The following is a 22,274-nucleotide window of genomic DNA, read 5'->3' on the forward strand; positions in this document are numbered from 1 at the left end:
ACAAAAATTGGTTTTTAAAAACGAAATTTTCAGGAACTAATTAAAATACAATATTTTATGCAATAAATGCCTTTCCATACCTCTTTATTAGTTTTTCTTCGTGTGATAAACATTGAAACATGAAAGTTTGCAGAGAGCCGATTCCTGTCATGAACACAATTCCTAAGTATGTCCAGATTTCATCTGATGTGACATAATTGTAATTGTGTTTTCGAGAGTGAGGAGCTAACTCATGTGTGTTGAAGTGCTGGTGAGCATAGCGATTGGTTTCAGTTGTGATGTGATTTACCAAGTCGTCATCCAGAAAAATTTTAATCCATGAAAAGATATGCATTTTATGTGTTATATCAATTTTGATCCCGAAACTATTAGCAAATGGAAATATTGGGGGTACAGTGTCTCCGTACGTTCATGAGATGGGTGCGTCAGGCACCGCACTCGTGGTAGGTAAATGTTCATGATTACTGTCTTGTGGATCATTGTCTATCACTGTATTATTGTCACTATCAACTTCATCCAATTCAGGAATCATTAATTCATCGCCACTATCATCAGCACAAATCTCGTTCACAACATTATCCACCTGGTCTGTAGGAACACGAAGACACTTGCTGCAAGAAGCCATGGTGAAACTGAATGAATGTGATATATTTTCTGACCTTTTCCTTCTCAGAGGGTTCTTACAGTAATATAGACCCCCACAAAGTTCACAAGGGTTCTTTACAAACATGCACAAAAACTATCATATATATGTCTTTGGTTGATAAGTGCCAAGAGAGCAAAGAAGGGATGAGATTGTCAAAGCGTTAAAACACGCCAGCGCCAAAGAACGGCTGGCATCGTCCGGGCATTAATACACGCCCGCGCCAGTCAAAGAGTTAAATTGGCTCAAATAAGTCTTAGCAAAATATATAACAGGGCACGTGCATACAGCTAAATACATCATTGAGCCTACAGCTTGTTGATATGGCACATCATCTAGATTCTCGATCGATTTATATGATTTAGGTAACGGTTTCAATTTGCTATTTGGTTCTATTGGATGACTAACTGGTTTAGTCTCATTATGAATATTAAATCTCTTAAGAATATTGTTCAAATATTGAGTTTGGGTTAACTTTATAGTGTTCTTCACCCTATCTCTGTTCACTTCCATTCCTAGACATTTCTTAACCAGTCCCAAATACTTGACTTTGAAACATTGTTGCAATTTTCTTTTTAAAGTCTTAACTTCAACATTTTCATTGTGAAATTGAAGAAGTCATCAACATACAATGCTATATTAATTACAGAATTACCTTTTTGTTTGATATGAGTACCTGGTTCAGAACAAGTTTGCTTGTACCCTAGGCTTTTCAGAACCTCTGTTGCTTTCTTATTCCATGACGTAGTGGCTTGTTTTAGTCCGTAAACTGATTTTTTTTTAACTTTCAAACTTTATTAGACTCCCCCTTAATGTCATATCCTTCAGGAAACTCCATATATATAACTTCCTCAGTATCTCAGTTTAAAAACAACATACAGACATCAAGGTGGTCAATGTTCCAATCATGCTTAGCAGCTAAAGCAAATAACAGAGTCATTGATGAGTGTTTTACTACGGGAGCGAAAGTTTCAAAATAGTCTATTCCCTTTGTTTGGCTACAACCTTTCGCCACTAAACGTGCTATGTGACATGCAATATTTCCTTCAGCATCTCGTTTAATTTTGAAGACCCATTTTGACTTCACTACTGGCTTATTTGATGGTCTGTCTACTATTGTCCATGCTCCGTTTGTTTGAAAAGCTTCTAGCTCATGTTGAATAGCTTCTTTCCATTTAGATTTATCGGAGCTTGACAGTGCCTCTTCATATGTGACTGGTTCTGACTCATCATCTTTATGCATGGCTAAGTAGGTAATAAATTCTGAAAATTCTTTCCGTTTCCTGTTCCGAAGTGGATATCGTCTTTCTTCCCAATTTCCTGGTAATTATTCTAAGCTGTTCGGCTCTAATGGAACTTAATTTCCTTCATTTTCTACTTGTGTTTGTTCTTGCGGAATCAGTGTTTCATCTTGTGGGTCGAGGTAGAAACTTGACAACTCTGGAAGAATCTCTTTAAGCTGAAATCCTTTCTCACTCTCTTTCTTGTTTATAATTTCTTCTTCCAGAAATTATACATCTCTTGCCTTAACTATTTGAGACAGATTGAGGGGATCTGATAACCGATAAGCTTTACTATCCTCACTATATCCCACAAAAATGTATTTCTTGCGCACTGCATCCAATTTTTTTGTATTTCTCTGATGGTACATGAGCATAAGCTGGACATCCGAAAATTTTTATGTGGGAGAGATCCATCTTTTCTCCTTCCATATTTCTTCAGGCAATTGGTTCTTTAGTTTCTTGTGAGGTGATCTGTTCAAAAGATATACAGCTGTTTGTGCTGCTTCAGCCCAGAATCTTTTGTTGCAGCCGGAATCATACAACATACATCTTGTTTTTCCAAAATACCGTGATTAGCTCGTTCGGCAGTTCCATTTTGTTGTGGATTATATGGCACAGAGAATTCCCTTTTAACTCCCTTTTGTTTTAACATGTCATTGAATAATTTTCCCCAAAATTCATCACCATTTTCGGAACAAACAGCTCTTATAGTCAATCCAGTTTCTGTCTCAACCATTTTCATAAATTCTTTAAAGGCTTCATATGTGTCACCTTTTTGTTTCAAGAAACGAATGAAGATTTTTCTACTGTTATCATCCACAATAGTAAAAAAATGTTTAGCATTCCCATAAGAGGGTACTTCAAATGGCCCAACCAGATCTAAATGTAATAGATCAAGTATCCTTTTTGACCGCTTGTTCTTTGATTGTAGGAAAGGCTTCTCTGTCATCTTGCCTTCCAGGCATGGAACACATTTCTTTGACTGATCTTCTTGTTCTTAAAAATCAGTGCCACTAGCTAAACCTTTTTTAAGCAAGCACATGCTAACCCTATTTAAATGCCCCAAACATCTATGCCACAACAGTTGTTCATCAGTCACCAAAACCTGCACTAGTTAACACATTATCATCAGCAAGACTTATCTAATGTTCCTTAGAATCATGTGTTTTATAATTTTGCAAAACAGTCTTATTTCCGGTCATATGGTGTGAAGCACCAGAGTCTGTTACCCAAGTATCATCCTTAATTTTAACATGATAGGCAGATACCACATACATGGATTTTTTACTGGTCTTATTTTTCCATTTATTTTCATTATACCTTTGATTGGATCCTTCTTTATTTTCATCAGTACTATTAACTGATTTAGAAGACTAATTGCCCTTACATTTTTGGTTGTGTTGGCTGTTGTGATTATTATTGTTTGCCTTATCCTTATCTTTAAACCAACAGTTTTTGTTTATATGGCCTAGCTTACCACAAATTTAACATTTTGGTGGTTTACGTTTAAACTTATCTCTGGAAAGAAAGGCTGAATCTGAATTTGCATTTTTACCAAATTCAGTATCTTGCAATAGCTTAGATTTAATGAGCTCACTAGTTAAACCCTTTAACATTAAACTAGCTAATAGCTCATCTATTTTTTTGCCCATTGAGACTAATCTAAGATTATTGACATGAAGTCATTAACATATTGCTGCATACTTTTATAGTCCTCAAGTTTCAAAGAGTACAAATCAGTTAAAATACTTATCCAACCATTGCGGCACGTAAAAAGACCTCATATCTCCAAAGGAGGTCACTGAGCTAAATTCAAGGACATTTCCCGCCCAACAGTAGTCTCTAATGCCTCTGATAGATGGGGGAAGCATTATAGATATTGCCAAGCCAGTAGAGGCCAAACTCGCTGGCTCGGTCGGGACTGATGGTATACGCCAATATCGGTAGGGTATAGAGACTGGTAGAATATCATAGAGGGAAGCACAATGGACCAATACTGGTCTCAGTGCATGGGGAAACCCACCCTCTCCAATAACTAACTAACTATCCAACCATTGACACCCTGATCTTGGAATGTTCTTTCCAACGTGTCCCAGACTTCCTTTGCTGTAGTTGTCTGGACAACGTAAGATTTAACTTGGGGCTCCAATGTCAGACAAATGTTTCTTCAGGGATGCAGGAGTTTTATCTTCTGCAGCATATCCACTGACTGCTGCCCACACAGTTTCAATTGCTAGAACATTTTGAATATCAAAGCACCATTCTCTATAATTTTTGCATCCTTTGAGCTTATCAGTATTCACAAAGGGCTTTGAAGTGGCCATGATGAAACTTGTCTCTTTGTCTTGGTGGCGGTGTCAGTCCAAGGGATCACTTTTTACTATTTATACTTATCAATAATATGATCCTGGGCCCATAACCTGTTATTTTTGTTACTTCCTACATGGATCGAATGATAAGTAATCAGTGTTCAAGCAAACCCTGCTTTATTAAGACTGACTTTTGATACACAAGGGCGTTTTATATATATTCACACATATAACTATGGTAACACATAACAATAGAGAGATTCTGTTTTTACACACATAACAGTAGAGAAATTAGGAACAGTGCATGTAGCACAGTCTGTTATTAAAATTGTTTACTATGATGTTGCCAACTCTAGCATTATATTTTAACATTAAAGAGTTGCGAACATAACACATGTTCTGTACATCATTTCAGTTGATTTCTTATCTTTCCTGTTGGTGTCAACTCATGTTCACTTTCTGCCATTCATTGCTTGTACAGTTTTCTAACATCCTTGGACGGCTTGTTAATTGACACATTGAGAGACTGTAAAACTGACAACCTTCCAGGAATTACTGCCAGGTCAGTGTTCATCTCCATAAGGATTCTCTTTGTGTCATCCGTAAATGCCTGCAAAACTACCCCACACAAGCAGAAATGGTCACTGAAGCAGTGCACTAGGGTTGTTGACCTCAAAAATATGTCAGCAAAACCTCACACCATAGCTGTAACTTATACATACACATGAAATACAACCTTTTGGTAATTTGGCTTTTGGCATTGTCTTCCTGTTAATTATCACATATGGGTGGCACCTCTTTTTGCTGGCCATCGAAGTACATAGGAATTTGATACAGATTGCCTATTCATAGTAACAAGTAGCCAGTGTTTTTTCTGATTACAAATCTGTGAAATGCTGTAATCTTGTCATCAAAATCTTTTGGTGTTCATTGGCTTAGCAATGTTTATCTCATACATAAAGCAATACATCCAGCCACTGTTCATTTTAAATTGTGAAGGGCTGATGACCTGCCTCATTGCTATCTTGCATGCGTTGAGATACAACATTTCACGCAAAGACACTGACGCAATTATTGTGCAAACCTCTAACAGAGCCTTTCTCAACCTCTTTACTTTGGATGAACCCTTGGAATAATTTTCAAGCCTCAGGGAACCCCTACATAAAAATTATTATAAAGGTAGATGCACGATTTAATGCAAATAAACTGATGAAAAATGTCTGCTAAGTAGGCTGTTTTCTTCAGCCATTGTTCAACTGCAAAGCACTTTTCAAAATCTGGCCTGTTGTTTTGTTGAAAGAAATCCTGTAATTCACCTTTCAGCTCAAACACCCTGTTGAGAACTCTTCCTCTGCAAAGTCACCAGTTTTCTGTATGTAGCAGAAGATTGATGTGCTGTCTGTTCATGTTTTTACAGTTTTTTAAACATTCTGGAGTGATGGTCTTTGTTTGATAAAATTAATAATTTTTGTAGCATTATCCAAAACTTTTTTTCATTTCATCTCCAAGAGATTTTGAACCCAGCACTTTTCTGTGAATAAAGCAGTGTTTGTGATGTCAGGATTTTCTTTTTTACAGCAGCCAACCATCAGTACAGATGCCTACACAGTTTTCCCAAGACAGACCTTTTGTTGCTAGATATGAAGACACAACATGAAATATATGTTAACCTTTGCTTGTTTCAGGCAGCTCTTGCAACAGAAAAAGTTTTCTTGAATTTCACCATTATGTACAAATCCTACAAATGCTGCAGCATCTTTGTTAGTGCGGAAATCTGTTGAGTCAGTAACTGGGATAGAGAAATTGTTATTTTTCAGCATATCATATTGTTTGAAAGTGGAACATTTTCAATTTCTCGTACTGCATCTCATCCCATCATTTTATCCACTATAATTTTACATGCTGGTATTATTGGCTTCTCACCAACTGCATGACTTTTCCTTTTCTGGGCAGTAAGTTATGCTACTGAGTAACTTTCTACCTGAGCCTTTTCACTGATTGTGACTTTACTAACAAAAAGTTTTACTCTTCTTTGTTTTGATATTCCATAGCTGTTGAAAATAATGAGCACTTTTACCAGTCCTGTGGCTGTGATTTGTAGTTAAGTGTGTGTGTGTGTGTGTGTGGTTTTTTTTTTTTTTCTTTTTTGCTGAAGCCATTGTTGCATTTGTAAGTTGTTTGCCACAGATGAGGCACAATGGAATAGGACAGCTTGAATCACCAGTCCTTGTAAAGCCCATTGATAAATAGCTTTCCACTAGTGCACTGAAATTTGTCAAAAGCATGTGATTCATCACTAACCTCATCAGACACACACACATACCCAGCAGACCCAACAGCATAACGCACGCAGTCGCGAGAACAAGACGCAACAGAAACACAATATACACGATAGGGAAGAAGAGCTCCAACAGAGTAGGATGAACAGGACTGGCGTAATAAGATACGACGTAGCGATCGGGAACCCTGGACAGTTTTAATATTTTTACGATTGACATTTGTCAATATATATGATGGACATATATTTTAGTTATTTTAAAGTGAAGACAAGGCATACAATGTACTAGTTTGACGTGAATTGAGTAGCACCTGAAGATGGCATTCTTATGCCGAAACATGTAGTGAAAGTGAAAGAAGAAGATAGATAAGTGTATGCACTGCAAGACAGAATAAACAAATCATGAACCTCATCAGAATTGTCCATATGCCTAGGACCTTTTTTATCACATGACTTTTCTTCAAAAATCGCCACATGCAACCATCAGACATCTCTATAAAATACTAGGGTTAATAAAATATAAAAAAAGAATGGGATAATATGTAACTAAACGAGAAAATTGCAAAAAATATGAAAACTTCACAATGCTTCTAACCTACAAAATCCACAAGCATGTGTAGTATTTCTTCATGGCAGTGTTGCCCGCACCAAATGCTGGTCCCCCATTCACTCCACCCTCCAATGCAAATTACCACAGAAGAAATAAAATGACTACAGTGTACTATTTATTTCAGTTTTGGCACACTTGTTTCCATTTAATTTAAATATTAATTACTATTACAGTATTAAGATTATTGAAATGATCAAGTAACCCATTTAATTACTGAATAACCATAGAAAATATTGATGATTAGAAAAGGTAATAAGTCAGTATTATTTTTTAATTTAAGTTGTAAACTCCAAATATGGGAAATAGATAGCTTTAGTGATAATTATTAATATAAACATGCAAGTGTGAATGTGAAAACATGATGTTTATTTTTTATTTACTTATATATATATTTTTTATGTTCTCTCTCTGAACCCCTTGTGACCTTTTGCAGAACCGTAGGGTTCCAGGGAATCCATGTTGAGAAAGGCTGCTCTAACATATTTGACTTTCCCATCTTCAAGTTAGGAAATTTTCCACATTTCAGCCCCCGAGGGTTTGTTGGTAGTTTGTAGAAGGACATTTTTCTGCTTCCTCCAGTAGTGCACAATTGAATTCTGACATGGTAGATTCATGACTGGTCACTTTGTTGTTGTGTTTTTCTATGTATTCTATTACCTTTAATTTGAAAATTGCTGTATACCTAGAATATTTCACTTTATTCACCACAGAGTATTATGAAATCTCAATTCTCTTCAAGCTGCTACAATTTTCCTGTCAGTGAACAGATGCTAGATATGAATACCGAATAGACAACAGTTGTATGGCAGATGCTGCAGGTGAAGTTTGGAAATATCTGGGCTCTGTAACTTGTGGGGCAACCTAATGCCTGTAAGGCTCTTTAACTATGTGTGCATGATTGATATAAAAATGGAATATTGCTAATCAGATCTAGACTGACAGTAAATGTGTGAAATATTCAAAGGCAAGCATTATGCGAGTAAATACAGTATAGTCATGCAAAAAATACTAGCTATTTTGTCTATATACTCAGCTAGATTTCTCGGTTAGTGTACGAGTGAATTGAGGGATTGCTTTTTTTAGAGCTATCTGGCACTTATTTTATGCTGTGGATGATGATAATATGTATATGTATATAAGGGAAGATTTCTAAGAGTTACTGATGCTTATGATTGAAACAAGTTTGGAAATGTACCATACTATAACCAATCTGGCTCATTCACCCACTTTTGTTTAATCACAGAAATCATAAGCCTGAGAGAAGAAGTGCACATAAAAATGTGTTCCATGTTTTCCTGCAGCATAGTTCAAAATAATTTTGGTTCCAATAATTATTTAGCAAGTGGAAGTTGAGATGTATACAAAAAGTATGTAGGTCTTCATGTATAATGTTTCTTTAGTGTTTGTTATTGTCCAGTTTTAACCAAAATAGGCATGTATTGATAAACTGTAGTAAACCTCCCCAGTATAAAATTTCAGGAAGATATGTTGAGCAGTTTTTGACTTGTGACAGTGGCAAAGCCAATTGGCACATTTTTGCTTCGTTTCATTGTGAACATGCCAAAATTAAATGCTGCTGCCTTGTGAGTGCAGTGACATTTTCAGATATATGTATCTTTACAGTCTGTTCTATTATATAAATATAGAAAAGGTTTTATGCTGTGACTCTGAAAACCTCCTAAGGATATACATGTGCATTATTGATCATCTCTTCAGACCTAACTTTTGAAGAGTGTTATCTCTTTGGGGTACAGAAGGGATATTATTTTGTTTAGTGTAAGCATTCAGTGTTACATGTTATTTTGGTATGTAGTGAAGCTTCTTTATAACTATTCAAGGTACCATGCAACCATATGTAACACATTATTATTTACAAATTATGGAATGTTTTGGAGAGTATGAAACACAAGTAATAGAAACATAATGTTCAGTTATGCTTTTCATAACTGCAGGACAGCTGAGTATTCATTTAGCTTACACTGTGTGTGGAGTAGCTACCATCATTTTTAAGCAGTCTGATTCAGATGTTCAACATGCCTGATTTTGGAACTTACATAATAGTTGTATTCTAGTAAAGTGTACTGGAGATGTTCAGATTTGATTACGCCAAAGACTGGAATGGGGAGAGAATGATTTATTAGTTCTAGGATGGTTGTTACAAGGCATAAAGTAATGTTAATTTTGAAATCCAAATAGTACCATGAAAATAAAATTGAATCTCTGTTAGCATGTTGTATACATATTAGATTAGCATTAACTGTCACTGGGGACTGAACAACATAGTCAAGTGGATAGCACTCCTGCTTTGTATTTGGGAAGTTCTGGGTTCATATGTTAATCCAGACACTGGAAACCAGATTGCTTTTGTGGTTTTCCTCAGTTCCTTCATGAAAATGTCAGAATAGTATTTCAGATCTAATTCCTTCACATTCTTACCAAGTCATTGCTCATTTTATCATTCAACACTATACAGTAAACCCTCGATAATCCAGATCAAAATATGAAAAAATGAGTAGTGCTGTTCACAGTTGAGTAAGTAAGTAAAGGTATCCCTGTAACAGGCCATGGAGGTCCATAGGATTGTGAGATGTTGAGGTTTCCACATTTTCTAGACAATCGGCTCGTAGATGATGGCAAGGTTGTGAGCCCTACGTGCTGGCTGTCCTTTAGCCCCAAGAACATTCCAAGAATATTCCTGGTACTCATTTCTGTTAGAGGCTGAGTTGAGCCCAGGGCCATAGTGCTGCTGGAAGGATTAGGTCAATTGAAAAAATCCAATGACCTCATCGGGACTTGAACACAGTGCATAGTGCCTCAACCAACTATGCTACCGCGTGCCCTTGTTCACAGCTGAGTACATACTTTAAAAGACACATGGCATTTAGGAAGGCAGATAGGCCGTGCCATAGCTCAAGCGGTCAGTCACTGGCTTTCCACCATGGTGGCCCAGGTTCGATCCCGGGTCTGGTCAAGTTGGATTTGTGGTGGACAAAGTGGCGCTGGGGCAGGTTTTCTCTGAGTACTTCGGTTTTCCCTGCCAGACTTCACTACACCAATTGCTCCACAATCACCCTCACCTATCATCTGGGGCTGGTACAATAGGCCAGAAGTGGCCGCAGTACAAGGGACTTAGTCCCACCCCACTAGCAATAAAAAAAAGGCAGATAAGTCACTTGTCTGTTCAGACAAAACTTTACAGTTTCTTTAAACCAGCATTACTATGATAAAAACAAATACAACTTCTGAGTCTTGTATCAGCAAATAAATGTATTGCCTTTTTATACAAGGTGGTTCAAATATGACCAGGACTGATTTGCATGTAAACAAGCCACACTGCGCAGCAGTTGTGTGATCTTGAGAGAGTGAAGCCACAACCTCCACCCTCCCTCCTGTTAGGGTTAGAACCTGTTCAGTCCTGTCTGGAAGTTGCTAGAGTGATGAGTGAACAGAAGGTACCGCGGAGCGTGGAACAACGCATTGTGATCAAATTCCTCGTTGGAGAAAACGTCCCGTCCGCTGAAATTCACCACAGACTCCAACAACAGTATGGGGAAGAGTGTCTCTCACGGATCCTTGTGTTTGAGTGGTGTAAGTGCTTCAGAGAGGGCAGACAGCGCATGGAGAATGAACCGCATGATCGTCGGCCTCGAACATCCATCACCGAGCCAAACATTGATCGTGCAGATGCACTTATTTGTGAGAATAGGCATATCACTATAGAGGAACTTGGAGCAATGCTGTCCATCAGTGTTGGTAGTGTAGAAGACATTGTGAAATACCACCTACACTATCGTAAGGTGAATGCACGGTGGGTACCACGCACTTTGACGGACATGAACAAAATGGTGTGCGTGCAAGGTGCCAGTAGTCTCCTACAGCAGTTTGAAGATGAAGGTGATGCATTTTTGAAGTCTATAGTGACCACCAATGAAATGTGGGTGCACTACTTCATTCTTGAGCCCCAATAGTCATTACGTGAGTGGCGGCATACCAGTTCTCCCAAACCCAAGAGAGCATGGAGGAGCTGTTCGGCAGGAAAAGTGATGGCATCGTTCTTCAGGGACTTTCTGACAGATGCCAGAACAGTCAATGCAGCATATTACTCAGACCTCTTGGCAACAGACATGAAGGAAAAGCTCCAATCCAAGCAGAAGACAGGTGGAAAGCGGGTAGTCTTTCTTCAAGACAATGCACGCCCCCATACCCCCAAAACAATGGAAACCCTCCGGAAATTAAATGGAACCTTCTGACACATCTGCTGTACAGTCCCGATTTGGCCCCAGGTGATTTCTACCTGTTTGGAAGGCTCAAATCAGACTTCCAAGGCATGCGGTGTGTGAACAATGCTGTCATCCAGAATGTTCAGGAGTGGATGCGCCACCAACCACAAGCCTTTTTTGAAAAGGGCATCAGGATGCTTCCAGAACATTGGAAAAAATGTGTTGACTCTGGAGGGGAGTATGTTGAAGACTGACATGTGCAAGTAAGTGTTTGTCAATTATTGTTTTAAAAAAAATCAGTCCTGGTCATATTTGAACCACCTTGTAGTTTTTAAATAAAGGCTCTACAGTGATATTTTTTATTTATTTTCATCAGTACTATTTATATCATTATATTTTCTATTTATTTGTATTCTAAGCTCTTTTGTCTTTTAGGGTCACCTTTTGCTTCACCAGTCTGGATTATCGCTTAATCTGGATGACCTCTTCCCTGTTACTCCAGATTAGCGAAAGTTTCTGTAGAGTGTGAGTTGCTGACAATGTCATTAAATATACCAAAAATATATAAATGGGAAAGAGAATTAGGCAAGTCATATCTTAGAAGGGCTCTTTTGGGGCACTAGTTGACTGAAGGCTTGTTTCCAGCAAGATATGATACATTTACATACACTTTAGTTTAAATATATAATTCAGTTCAAAAGTTAATTCCTCAAATTTTAACTTTATGGAGGACCTTTTTTGTGCATAGTGTATGATTATGGGAGAGTTATGTGTATTTTTATGAAGACTGACAGTTTCACTTGCCTGTAGTCATACAGTAGCAATCCTTTCAATTATTTTCTATCTGTTCTAGGGTGATAGTGTAATTCGTTATTTTGAAATCACAGCAGAACCACCTTTTGTGCACTATATCAACACGTTCCAAACACCAGATCCTCAGAGGGGCATTGGTATGATGCCCAAGAGGGGTTGTGATGTCAACAGTTGTGAAATAACACGTTTCTACAGGCTTAACAACTCTGGTCTTTGTCAAGTTATTACTATGACAGTGCCAAGGAAGGTATGTAATCTCTTTTAGATGTTATGAAAAATTAAATAGTTCCGTCCAGTGTGACTGGTTAAGATTTTTTTTATTTCAATTATTCACGCCCTTACATGTTTCGGTCTTCAGAGACCATCTTCAGAGGGACACCTTTACATCAGTACAGTTAGAAGCCACTATTAGTACATGTTCTAAAAGTTAAAATATATACATACAATATAAATAATATACAATTGGGCCACAAACACATACAGTACAACATTAAAGAACCCTCTTCTCGAGAACGACAAGGTGGCACATATTCAGTCCCCGTCAAAAAGAAATAATAAGAGGGATGACACAACCCAGCTGGATTTACGAATTCTAATATAATCTTATCAAACTAACGATAAATATTTTAATATATTGGAAAAGCCGCTGTAATTGTAAAGACTATATTTTACACCCAATTATTCACTCATTCATTCATCAGTAATCTGTCAGACAACAGGTCCACAGTCTCTTCCAAAACAGTTCCTCCACTTAATGTGATCTCAAGCTTTCTCCTTCAATTAAAATATCCTCTTCTGTCTCCAAGATCATCCAACATCTTCCGTCTTCTTCATCGTCTGGGTACTTCTACCTGCCCTTCCGGTTTGTTCTGTCTCCAGAGGAAACATTATATATTATTATGTTATATACATTATATATTATTTATATTGTATATATATATATTTTTTTTTCTAAATTTTAGAACATGCACTGTAATGGTGGCTTCTAACTGTATTGATGTAAAGGTGTCCCTCTGAAGATGGTCTATGAAGACCAAAACATCTAAGGGCATGAATAATTGAAATAAAAAAAAAAAATCTTAACCAGTCACACTGGATGGAACTATTTAAGTTTTCGTACTATTATTAGTGTGATGGACCAGAATGAAACAAATCAAATTCTTTTAGATGTATCTATTTAAAGGGATGTGAAACAAATGCCAGAATAATGAACTACCCAGCACAATGAGAATGTTGCCAATCCCCCACCAACTCCCATGTCTTTGTGAAAAATGTTTCAGTACACCAAATTTTATGAAAATTTCAGTGTAGTGTAATTAAAATGCACCCTGGATCCCCCCTCCCCCAAATAATATTGCCCTTGGAAGGAATTGAAACTTGGTATCTTGGCCATCCAGCCTGTAGCCTTGTTATGAAAACTTACTCTTGAATCATATACCTCATTGAAAGAGTAATGGAAATCAGACCTGAAGACAAAAGATCTAACCAGTCACCTCAGTCACTGCCATACTGAACATGTTATTTCTTGACTATGCAAATGACTCTTTGTTACATCAGAAAGTTATGAGGTAATTGCCACCCAGAACATGTCTTGAAGTCACAGTGTTGTCACATTTTCTTCGCACTGAAACTCTGTACAGTACCTACACCTTTCAAATGATCTACTTGTTTTCTGTAAGTTATTTCAGTATTAAAATGTGAATGAACCAGAAGAATATCAATATTGTCACATATGAGGGGTTTGCGTGACGAATATAGCAGGTTCTGGATTGCATTTATTCTATTATAATTACAATCAATTATAACAGCTCATAATCAATGACTGTCGAAGACTTGCTCCATTCCTTACTGAACTATGAATGTCTTCTGTTCCACTGTGACTGACTTGAGCGACGACTGTCTTATGAATGACTCCCTTACGAATGCCAAATGACTGAACTCTCCTGACTGAATTAACTTACTGGTGACCTGAATATAGATCACCATCTCAAACGATTCCTCTATTATTCTGTTTTATCTGTTGCCACGGGAACATGCTTACTGAACCATTCACCAGCAAATGGATTATTCTATGTCTAACATTGCCTAGCAGTGGACTTCCGATCTGGCTCCACTGTTCTGGCTTTCAGGCATCATGTCACAATATTATTATGTATGGTCTGCCATTAATTATCCTGACCTAGATCATCTCAGAAATTAAACTTCATATTTCATGGCCAAACACATTCTTCGCTACTTGTGAAGGATAATTTGATAAGTTTTTTTTTAATTTGTACACTATACAGAGGAATTTTATACAGCAGATACTCATTCACTTTAAAACTTCTTTCCTGTATATGAAGTCTTGTAATAACATAAAGGTTTTGATAATTTACAGTCAGAACTGTTCCAAGAAGATTTATACCCCGACACTGCAGGGGATCAGCCAGCCATCTCTGCAGAAGAATGGATTGCAGGGAAAGATGCAGAACCAGTTCTCATATCCTTACGTGAAGGTTATGTCCCATCCACGCAAAAGTCTGATCTGAAAGTGAGTCGGCGATCCAATGTCCTAGACAAGATGCCTCCCAAAGGATCACGGGGTGGTTCAGGGAGCACAGGAATATCTGCAGGACCTGCAGCTGTAGCTGCTACAGTACAGTTACCTGTGAGTTATTTCATTAAATATTAAAATTGGTTGGGAATTTTTCTTTATTAAATAGTCAGTTTGCTTCCCCATTACTCAAAACTGAAACTCTTAGATGTTTACTCTCATTTATTCACTTGTGCAGATTGCATAGGCATATTCTGTTCTGCCCATAACAAATGTGTATTATTTCCTTGTGAGGGAGCTTTGAATATTAAGAATTGTAAGTTCATAATTGAAGCCTTCTGAGGATCATCGAGAAACAAATACGGGTGTCACTGGAAAATGAGTAAAGAATGGATTTTGTAAGTAATTGATTCTGTCGTACAGGGTCTTCCTCAAGCACGAGTAATTGATGGTTGTTCGTATTATCAAGAAATTACCTTAAGATTATGATCTCCTGGGATTACCAACTGTACCAGGCTATACAGCATCAGACCCCACAAGATACTTGTATAATTCTGATACGCTATGAGAACCTCAAATCTCATGCAGAAATTTCCTTGTTCTTATGAAACCTGGAAGTTGTGATTACTGTCACCCCACCTCACTTAGGTTCAAGCATTCACACTTTGTTCTTATACATTCCCAGTCTCAGTTTTCCCTCAGAGTGATCAAGTTTCACATCCATATAAAATGTCAGAAAAGTTGTAGTTTATTAGCAGCTCATACGTGGTGTGTTCAAAAAATGACGGGAATTTCCGTATTTTGGAAAAAATATTTATTCATTCGTCTACATTAATGTTGTCGCCTTCAAAATAGTCCCCATTCGATATTATGCACTTACGCCAGCGCTTCTTCCAATCATCGAAACACTTCTCAAACTCGATTTTTGGGATAGCCTTTAGCTCTTTCAGCGATGCGCTTTTAATGTCATCTATGCTTGTAAAACGACGGCCCTTTAAGGTTCTCTTTATTTTTGGAAATAGGAAAAAGTCACACGGAGCCATGTCTGGCGAATATGGAGGCTGGGGCATCGTTACAGTATTGTTTTTGGCCAAGAATTCACGAACAAGCAACGAAGTGTGAGCAGGTGCATTATCGTGGTGCAAAAGCCATGAATTGTTTTTCCACAAATCCGGGCGTTTTTTTCGGATTGCCTCACGCAAACTTCTCTGATTGTGATTCGGCGATCATTCATAATCATTGCTTTCACTTTTTCCACGTTTTCATCGGTTGTTGATGTGCTGGGGCGTCCGGGGCGCTCGTCATCTGCAACGTCTTCACGGCCATCTTGGAAACGCTTATACCACTCGTAAACTCTTGTTTTACTCATAACAGACTCACCATAGGCCTTTGTTAACATTTCACACACTTTGTAACACTTTATTTCATTTTTTACGCAAAATTTGATACAAATTCTTTGATCCATTTCTTTTAACAAACGAAAATCGCCAAGCTCATAAAAACACGTCTAACCTTAGCGGCTGCCACAGACAAAGTAAGCAATGAATACAGCTGAAAATTTTATTGTACTTCAGGGGCATGTATACCAACATAATAAAAAAAAATTTTGACAATTGGACTCTCCAAACCCGCGAAATTTTAAAATTCCCGTTATTTCCTGAACACACTTCGTATGTAGGGTAATCAAGAAAGAATTTCCCTAATTTCAAGATGCAGTAACTCTGAAATATGAAACAGAACAAAGTATTTTTTTAAATATCTGGAGAACTCAAGTTTTTTTGACATCCTTAATAGGTCTCAATGTGAGTGCCATTTGTAGCACTTCAGACATTCAGGTAGTAGTATTCATTTGCTTCCCAGGTATGACAAAGCATGTCTGGTTACTACCACACTGTCATTTGGAAGTCTGTATCACGTATGCATACTTAAAAACTTCCCTGTGGCTGTTCTGCTACCCAGATTCAACAGTTGTGGCAATTAACAGAGTCATTAATGTCAAATCGGGGCATGCGCTAGTGTAGTTGGTTGAGGCACTATGCTATAAGCCGGAAGGTTGCAGGTTAAAATCCCGATGAGGTCGTTTGATTTTTTCAATTGACCTAATCCTTCCAGCTGCACTATGGCCCTGGGATTGACTCAGCCTCTAACAGAAATGAGTACCAGGAATATTCTTGCGTAGGGCTGACAACCTTGCCACCATCTATGAGCCAACTGTCTAGAAAATGTGGGAACCTCAACATCTCACAACCCTATGGCCTCCACGGCCTGTTACAGGGGTAGCTTTACTTTTTTTTTATTAATGTGAAATTTTACAAAATATTTGTCAGTTTAATTTCATTTAACTTGAAATCTGCAAATTTGACTCACTTTAGAAGATTAAGTGTCTTCTGAGTTCATGTTTCATTGTAATTTAGTAACCATGTAATCTCAGACACTTATGCAACACATTCTGGATACTGGTTTCAGGTATACCAGCAGGATATTCTGATGAGCATTAGATTTCTTTGAACCCTGTACACATGATACTCATATGTGTACAACATCTCTTCTGAAGCCCATGTTCTTCCTGGTATTTTTTGCCTCAATATGCTTGTTTGCTTTCATAGAGTAAATCAGTGGAAAATTTATTTTGTGCTTGGAGGCATTTTCCTATATGTATGTCAAAAAGTGTGGTGAACAATCATATTGAATTCAGCCAACTATATGATGCATTTGGCTTCCTCCTGAATGAACACCACTGTACTGATTGCTACAGGCACACAGTTTTACAACAGAGAGAGATGAGTGTATATGCATCTGCACATTTGCAGTGGGAAATGAATGCAAAGTTTGTGACTTGTTGAACACTTCAGATTAAAGCCCATCATTATGTCTTAAATTAAATGTGATATTAAACTTTAGAAGTAGGGAGTTCTTTTTTGATGACCTTGTATTGTGACTCAACGCTGTTCCTGGTTATGGGACGTAAATGTACACTTGCCTTTTCCTAGCTATATTTTCTCAATTAACATTCTTCCTATTTGTTTAGAGAATTACCTTGTTTTTCATAATGCATGTATGTTCCTACCTATTAAATTAGCATCATCAGTGCACATTAATAATTGCTGTAGTAAATCAAGTTCTAGCTGTAGGGATTAAGGTATGAATAATTCACAGAATGGGTCATAGAAAGGTTAAGCTGGAACAGCAGCAGAGAGAAAAAAAGAATTTTCTTCAAGGGAGAAATACAATAGATGTGGAGGAGAATGGCCCCTACTTCAATTCCCTTACACACAGTTTTCTGAGTATCCAATAGTAACTAACTTCATGGAATAGAGTCCATCTTGAGAAGCTAATAGTTCCTCAGTTTACTAAGAAATTCCCGGGGGTATGCGGTAATGTAGTTGGTTGAGGGGCTATTCTACAAGCCGGAAGGTTGCGGGTTCAAGTCCCGATGAGGTCATTGGATTTTCTTCAATTGACCTAATCCTTCCAGCTGCACTATGGTCCTGGGGTCAACTCAGCCTCTAACAGAAATGAGTACTAGGAATTAATTAAATAATTTTCTTGGGGAGTAAAGTGCGGCCAGCGCATAAGGCTGACAACCTTACCACCATCTTTGAGCAGAGTGTCTAGATAATGTGGGACCCTCAACATCTCACAACCGTATGGGCCTTCACGGCCTGTTACAGGGATGGTTTTACTTTACTTTTTTTTACTAAGAAATTCCCAGAATTTTATGGAACCCAAAGGTTCATCACTGCATTCACAAGGGCTTGCCATTGCTCTCTGTCTTGAGCCAAATGAATTCAATCCATATCGTCCCATCCTGTTTCTGTAACCTGTATTAACATCATCCTTCAATCTGTGCCTAGGGCCAGTAATGAGTAAATACTAAAGTATTTAACCTTACATTAGCTGCAGTGTAGTACTGCTACAACAAACGGTATTTTACCCAAGTTTAGATACTTGGCATGTCAGTGATTTCTGGATTCATTTCATGGGAAACTATTGAAAGTCATAGGCAGCCATGATATCATAATACCATTCACATTCTGTGATTTTGGCAATACATCATGGAAAATAAACTCTTCTAAGGAAAGAGAAACTAATCCATCTTGCATCAGTAAGAGATATACTGAATTCCAGAAAAAAAATTGAGGCTTTCAGGTGATATGCAATAACATTATCCATTATACAGTGGATGCTGACTATTGTAATCTTGTGTAATGTTTTCATGCATGTGCTGTTATCACGTCTATGAATTCCCAGTCAGACATATACAAATACATAGAAAAAGACAACATTTACTGTAATCAACACTTCAGTTTTTTTATTTCTTTTCTGCCTTATTGCATGTGCAGTGGCGGTGATTATGTAATATCCTGGTTAGTTCCTGAGCTGACATGAATGTGAATGGTCTCATAAAAGACAACACACAATCATCTTTAAAAAAATGTCAAATTTTTTATTTTAATATTTTCTGTTTGTAATGGTGTGTTTGCATTTCTAGAAACAGTATGACAGTTTCATTTTTATTGATGACTTTCTTGACGAAATAGTGAACAGTAAACTTGAGATATTTTATATTGCTTGATTTTAATGTTTTCTTTTTGTCCACATCCACTTCTTTATGTACACATTTCTCCTCTGAGTCAATGTACAATGTTGAAATGCTGCATCTTTGTTTCATCAGTTATTGTTATCTGTTAAGCTGTGTCCTGTAGTGATCACAATAATCAGCATCCACTGTATTTGTATTTTGTTTCAGGTTCATAATTTTATATGAGAAATTGTAAACACTGCATATTCCTCAGTGTACAAGGTTCTATTGGAAAGTTCCCAGACTGTTACTGTTGTAACTGCCTCGAAGAAAGATCAGAGAGGAGGCCAAGGTCACACTTCAGAAATTTTGCATCAGTCTGCCACCTGACACTGTGATGTGAACATGCATTGTTTTTACAAGACCTTTTTTTTTACTTCCTGTTTCATTTGTCTGGATGGGTGGCAAAATTGAGCAATGTGTCTGCATCAAGTTTTGTGTGAAGCTCGGTAAATCTGCTACCAAAACCTTTGAAATGCTTCGTGAGGCTTTTGGACAAATTTTTTAAGCCAGACAGCAGTTTTTGAATGGCATTCACGTTTCAAGGCCGGTCAAGTGTCTGTTGAAGATGATGACCAAGCACAAGTAAAACGACAGAAAGTGGTGAAAAAATTTGAGAACTCATCCACAAAGACTGTTGCTGAACAATCCATGAGCTTGCAGACACTGCTGGGATCAGTTACTGAGAACATGTGGTGCATTGCTGCAAAGTTTGTTCCCCGACTCTTGACAGATGATCAAAAGTAGCAGAACAAAAACGTGTCTTGAACTACAAGAGAAGGCTAACAAGAACCCACTTTTTGTCTCTAGGATCATAACAGGTGATGAAAGTTGGATATATGGTTATGATCCAGAAACAAGCAACAATCATCGCAGTGGAAGAGCCCACACTCACCAAGAGCATAAAAAGGTTCAGCATATCCAGAGTTCCACAAAGAGCATGCTCATTGTTGTTTTTATGTAAAGGGGATTGTTCACCATGAATTTGTTCCCTCTAACACTACGGTTAGCTCTGATTTTATTGTGATGTTTTCAGATGCTTGAGATAAAATGTGCGATGAAAAGGACCGGAACTTTGGCGCAGCCACAACTGGCTCCTTCAAATTGATAATGCGCCCACCCACATATACCTGAAAACCACAGATTTGTGACTAACAGCAATGTGGTTATCGTTCCCCATCCTCCCCATGTGCCGAACTTACCCTGCTGTGATTTCACTTTGTTTCCCAAAATGAAACTGGAGGGACGACGTTTTGAAATAGTGTCTGACATCCAAAAGGAATTGCAAGCGGTACTTGACAGCATTAAGGACTTCCACGGTGCTTTTGAAGCGTGGGAAAAACGATTGGATCACTGTATATTTTCCCAAGGAGACTATTTTGAAGGAAATGGCAGCCAAAATTGAGTAAATTGAACCAGCATTTCTTTTTTGACCTAATCTGGGAACTTTGTGATAGCACCTCATATAAGCATTGGTATTATTTACTAGAGTACAACATTCCTGTGAAGGATATGTACACTGTAAGTTTATTTTGAAAACTTCAATCATTGGAAGAAAATTTGTGACAGACTGACTTCAACCCTTTGAAGCATCAGTTTCTTTTAACTAATATTTGAACACACAGTTCCTCCCTCACAGGAGTCATACTATGAGGTTTGTTCAAAAGTTCCAGAAATGAGGGCACAGAGCAGCAGAGCATCAGTCACATCAGGTGTTTGAGTGAACTTGCAACCTGACCATTAGTTACACATGCCAATTTGTTCCAAGTAGTGGACATCTGGTTTAGTTTTTATAACCGGTTTTGATTGTGTTGTCACATTCAGTATGGAGTCGGTAAAGGAGCAAGGAATTTGTGTTAAATTCTGTTTCAAAGTAGGGAAACAGGTGTAGAAACCCACATGTTGCATGAAGCTTACGGTGATGATGTCTCGAGTCAACCGATTAAAGAATGGAAGAACTTATGACAGTGTGTGATCTGACCCACCTTCAGCTTCAGGATTTGAAACCCTGATTGCCCAGGCAAAAAAAATCTGTGGAAATTGTCGACTGACCGTCTGAGAAGTTGCAGAAGAAGCTGGAATATCCATTGGTTCATGACACAAAATTTTAACAAGATTTAGGAATGCACTGGTTTTCGCAAAATTTGTGCAAAGACTCTTGAATGATGATCTCCTCCAGAGATCAAATGACAAAAATCTTTTGAAAAATGTCATTACCAGTGACAAGACATAGATTTATGGTTATGATGTTGAAACCAAACAACAGTCCTTCATCCCAAGAAATCACGACAGGTGCACTCATGAGTGAAAGCAGTGCTGCTTGTTTTTTTTATCATCGAGGCATTGTGCATTCTGAATTCACTCCTGAAGGTCAGGTAATCAAGATTGTTATCTGCTGGTTCTGAGATGTTTGTGCGATGTGATATGGAAAGAAGCGACCTAAAATGTGGACTACAAGATGCTGGTTCCTCCATCACGATAATGCCAGCTTACACAGCGTTGTCAATTATGAGTAGATAGTTCTTGGCAAGATACTCAATTCTTACCATTCTACAACCTCGCCCCTCCCGACTTTTTTGTATTCCTGAAGCTCTAAGTAGAGCAAATTATGGGAACTTTTTGAACACACCTTGCATGTCTCCATTACAAAAACCAACCAGATAATTCTGCTTAGAGACCTAATCACTATTCATTCAGAGAATCATATAAAACACATAAACATTTAAACTGTGTGGGCCAGATTTTTTTAATGCTGAAGCATGTAGTACATACAGTAACCCCTATGCTCTAAAGGGTTAGTTTTGACACAGAGTTGCTTTAAATGTGATTTTTTTAAGTGTTTAAAATATACTGTCACGATTTAAGAGTGTGAATGTAGACAGGGTACGGATTGGATACTGACTTTATTGACACCCTTATACACAGCACTCAGAACTACAAGTAATTACAGTGCTATTGCTGAGCTCCACACTTTGTCTTCTGTTTGCTTTCACTAGTTATTTC

The 22,274-nt window shown here is 37.7% G+C and overlaps 1 protein-coding gene across 2 annotated transcripts in view; it reads left to right on the forward strand.

Annotated features, from left to right (window-relative positions):
• LOC111870451 (coronin-6) overlaps window positions 1-22,274 on the forward strand; it is a 40,976-nt gene that overhangs the window by 13,372 nt on the left and 5,330 nt on the right. For both annotated transcript variants that reach the window (XM_033753851.1, XM_023862756.2), the window contains exons 7-8: window positions 12,197-12,403; window positions 14,534-14,803. In XM_033753851.1, coding sequence (XP_033609742.1) covers window positions 12,197-12,403; window positions 14,534-14,803 — 477 coding nt within the window. The remainder of the gene's footprint in view (window positions 1-12,196; window positions 12,404-14,533; window positions 14,804-22,274) is intronic.

The sequence above is a fragment of the Cryptotermes secundus genome, unplaced genomic scaffold, assembly GCF_002891405.2.
Source record: "Cryptotermes secundus unplaced genomic scaffold, Csec_1.0 scaffold1924, whole genome shotgun sequence".
NCBI classification, from domain to species: Eukaryota; Metazoa; Arthropoda; class Insecta; order Blattodea; family Kalotermitidae; genus Cryptotermes; species Cryptotermes secundus.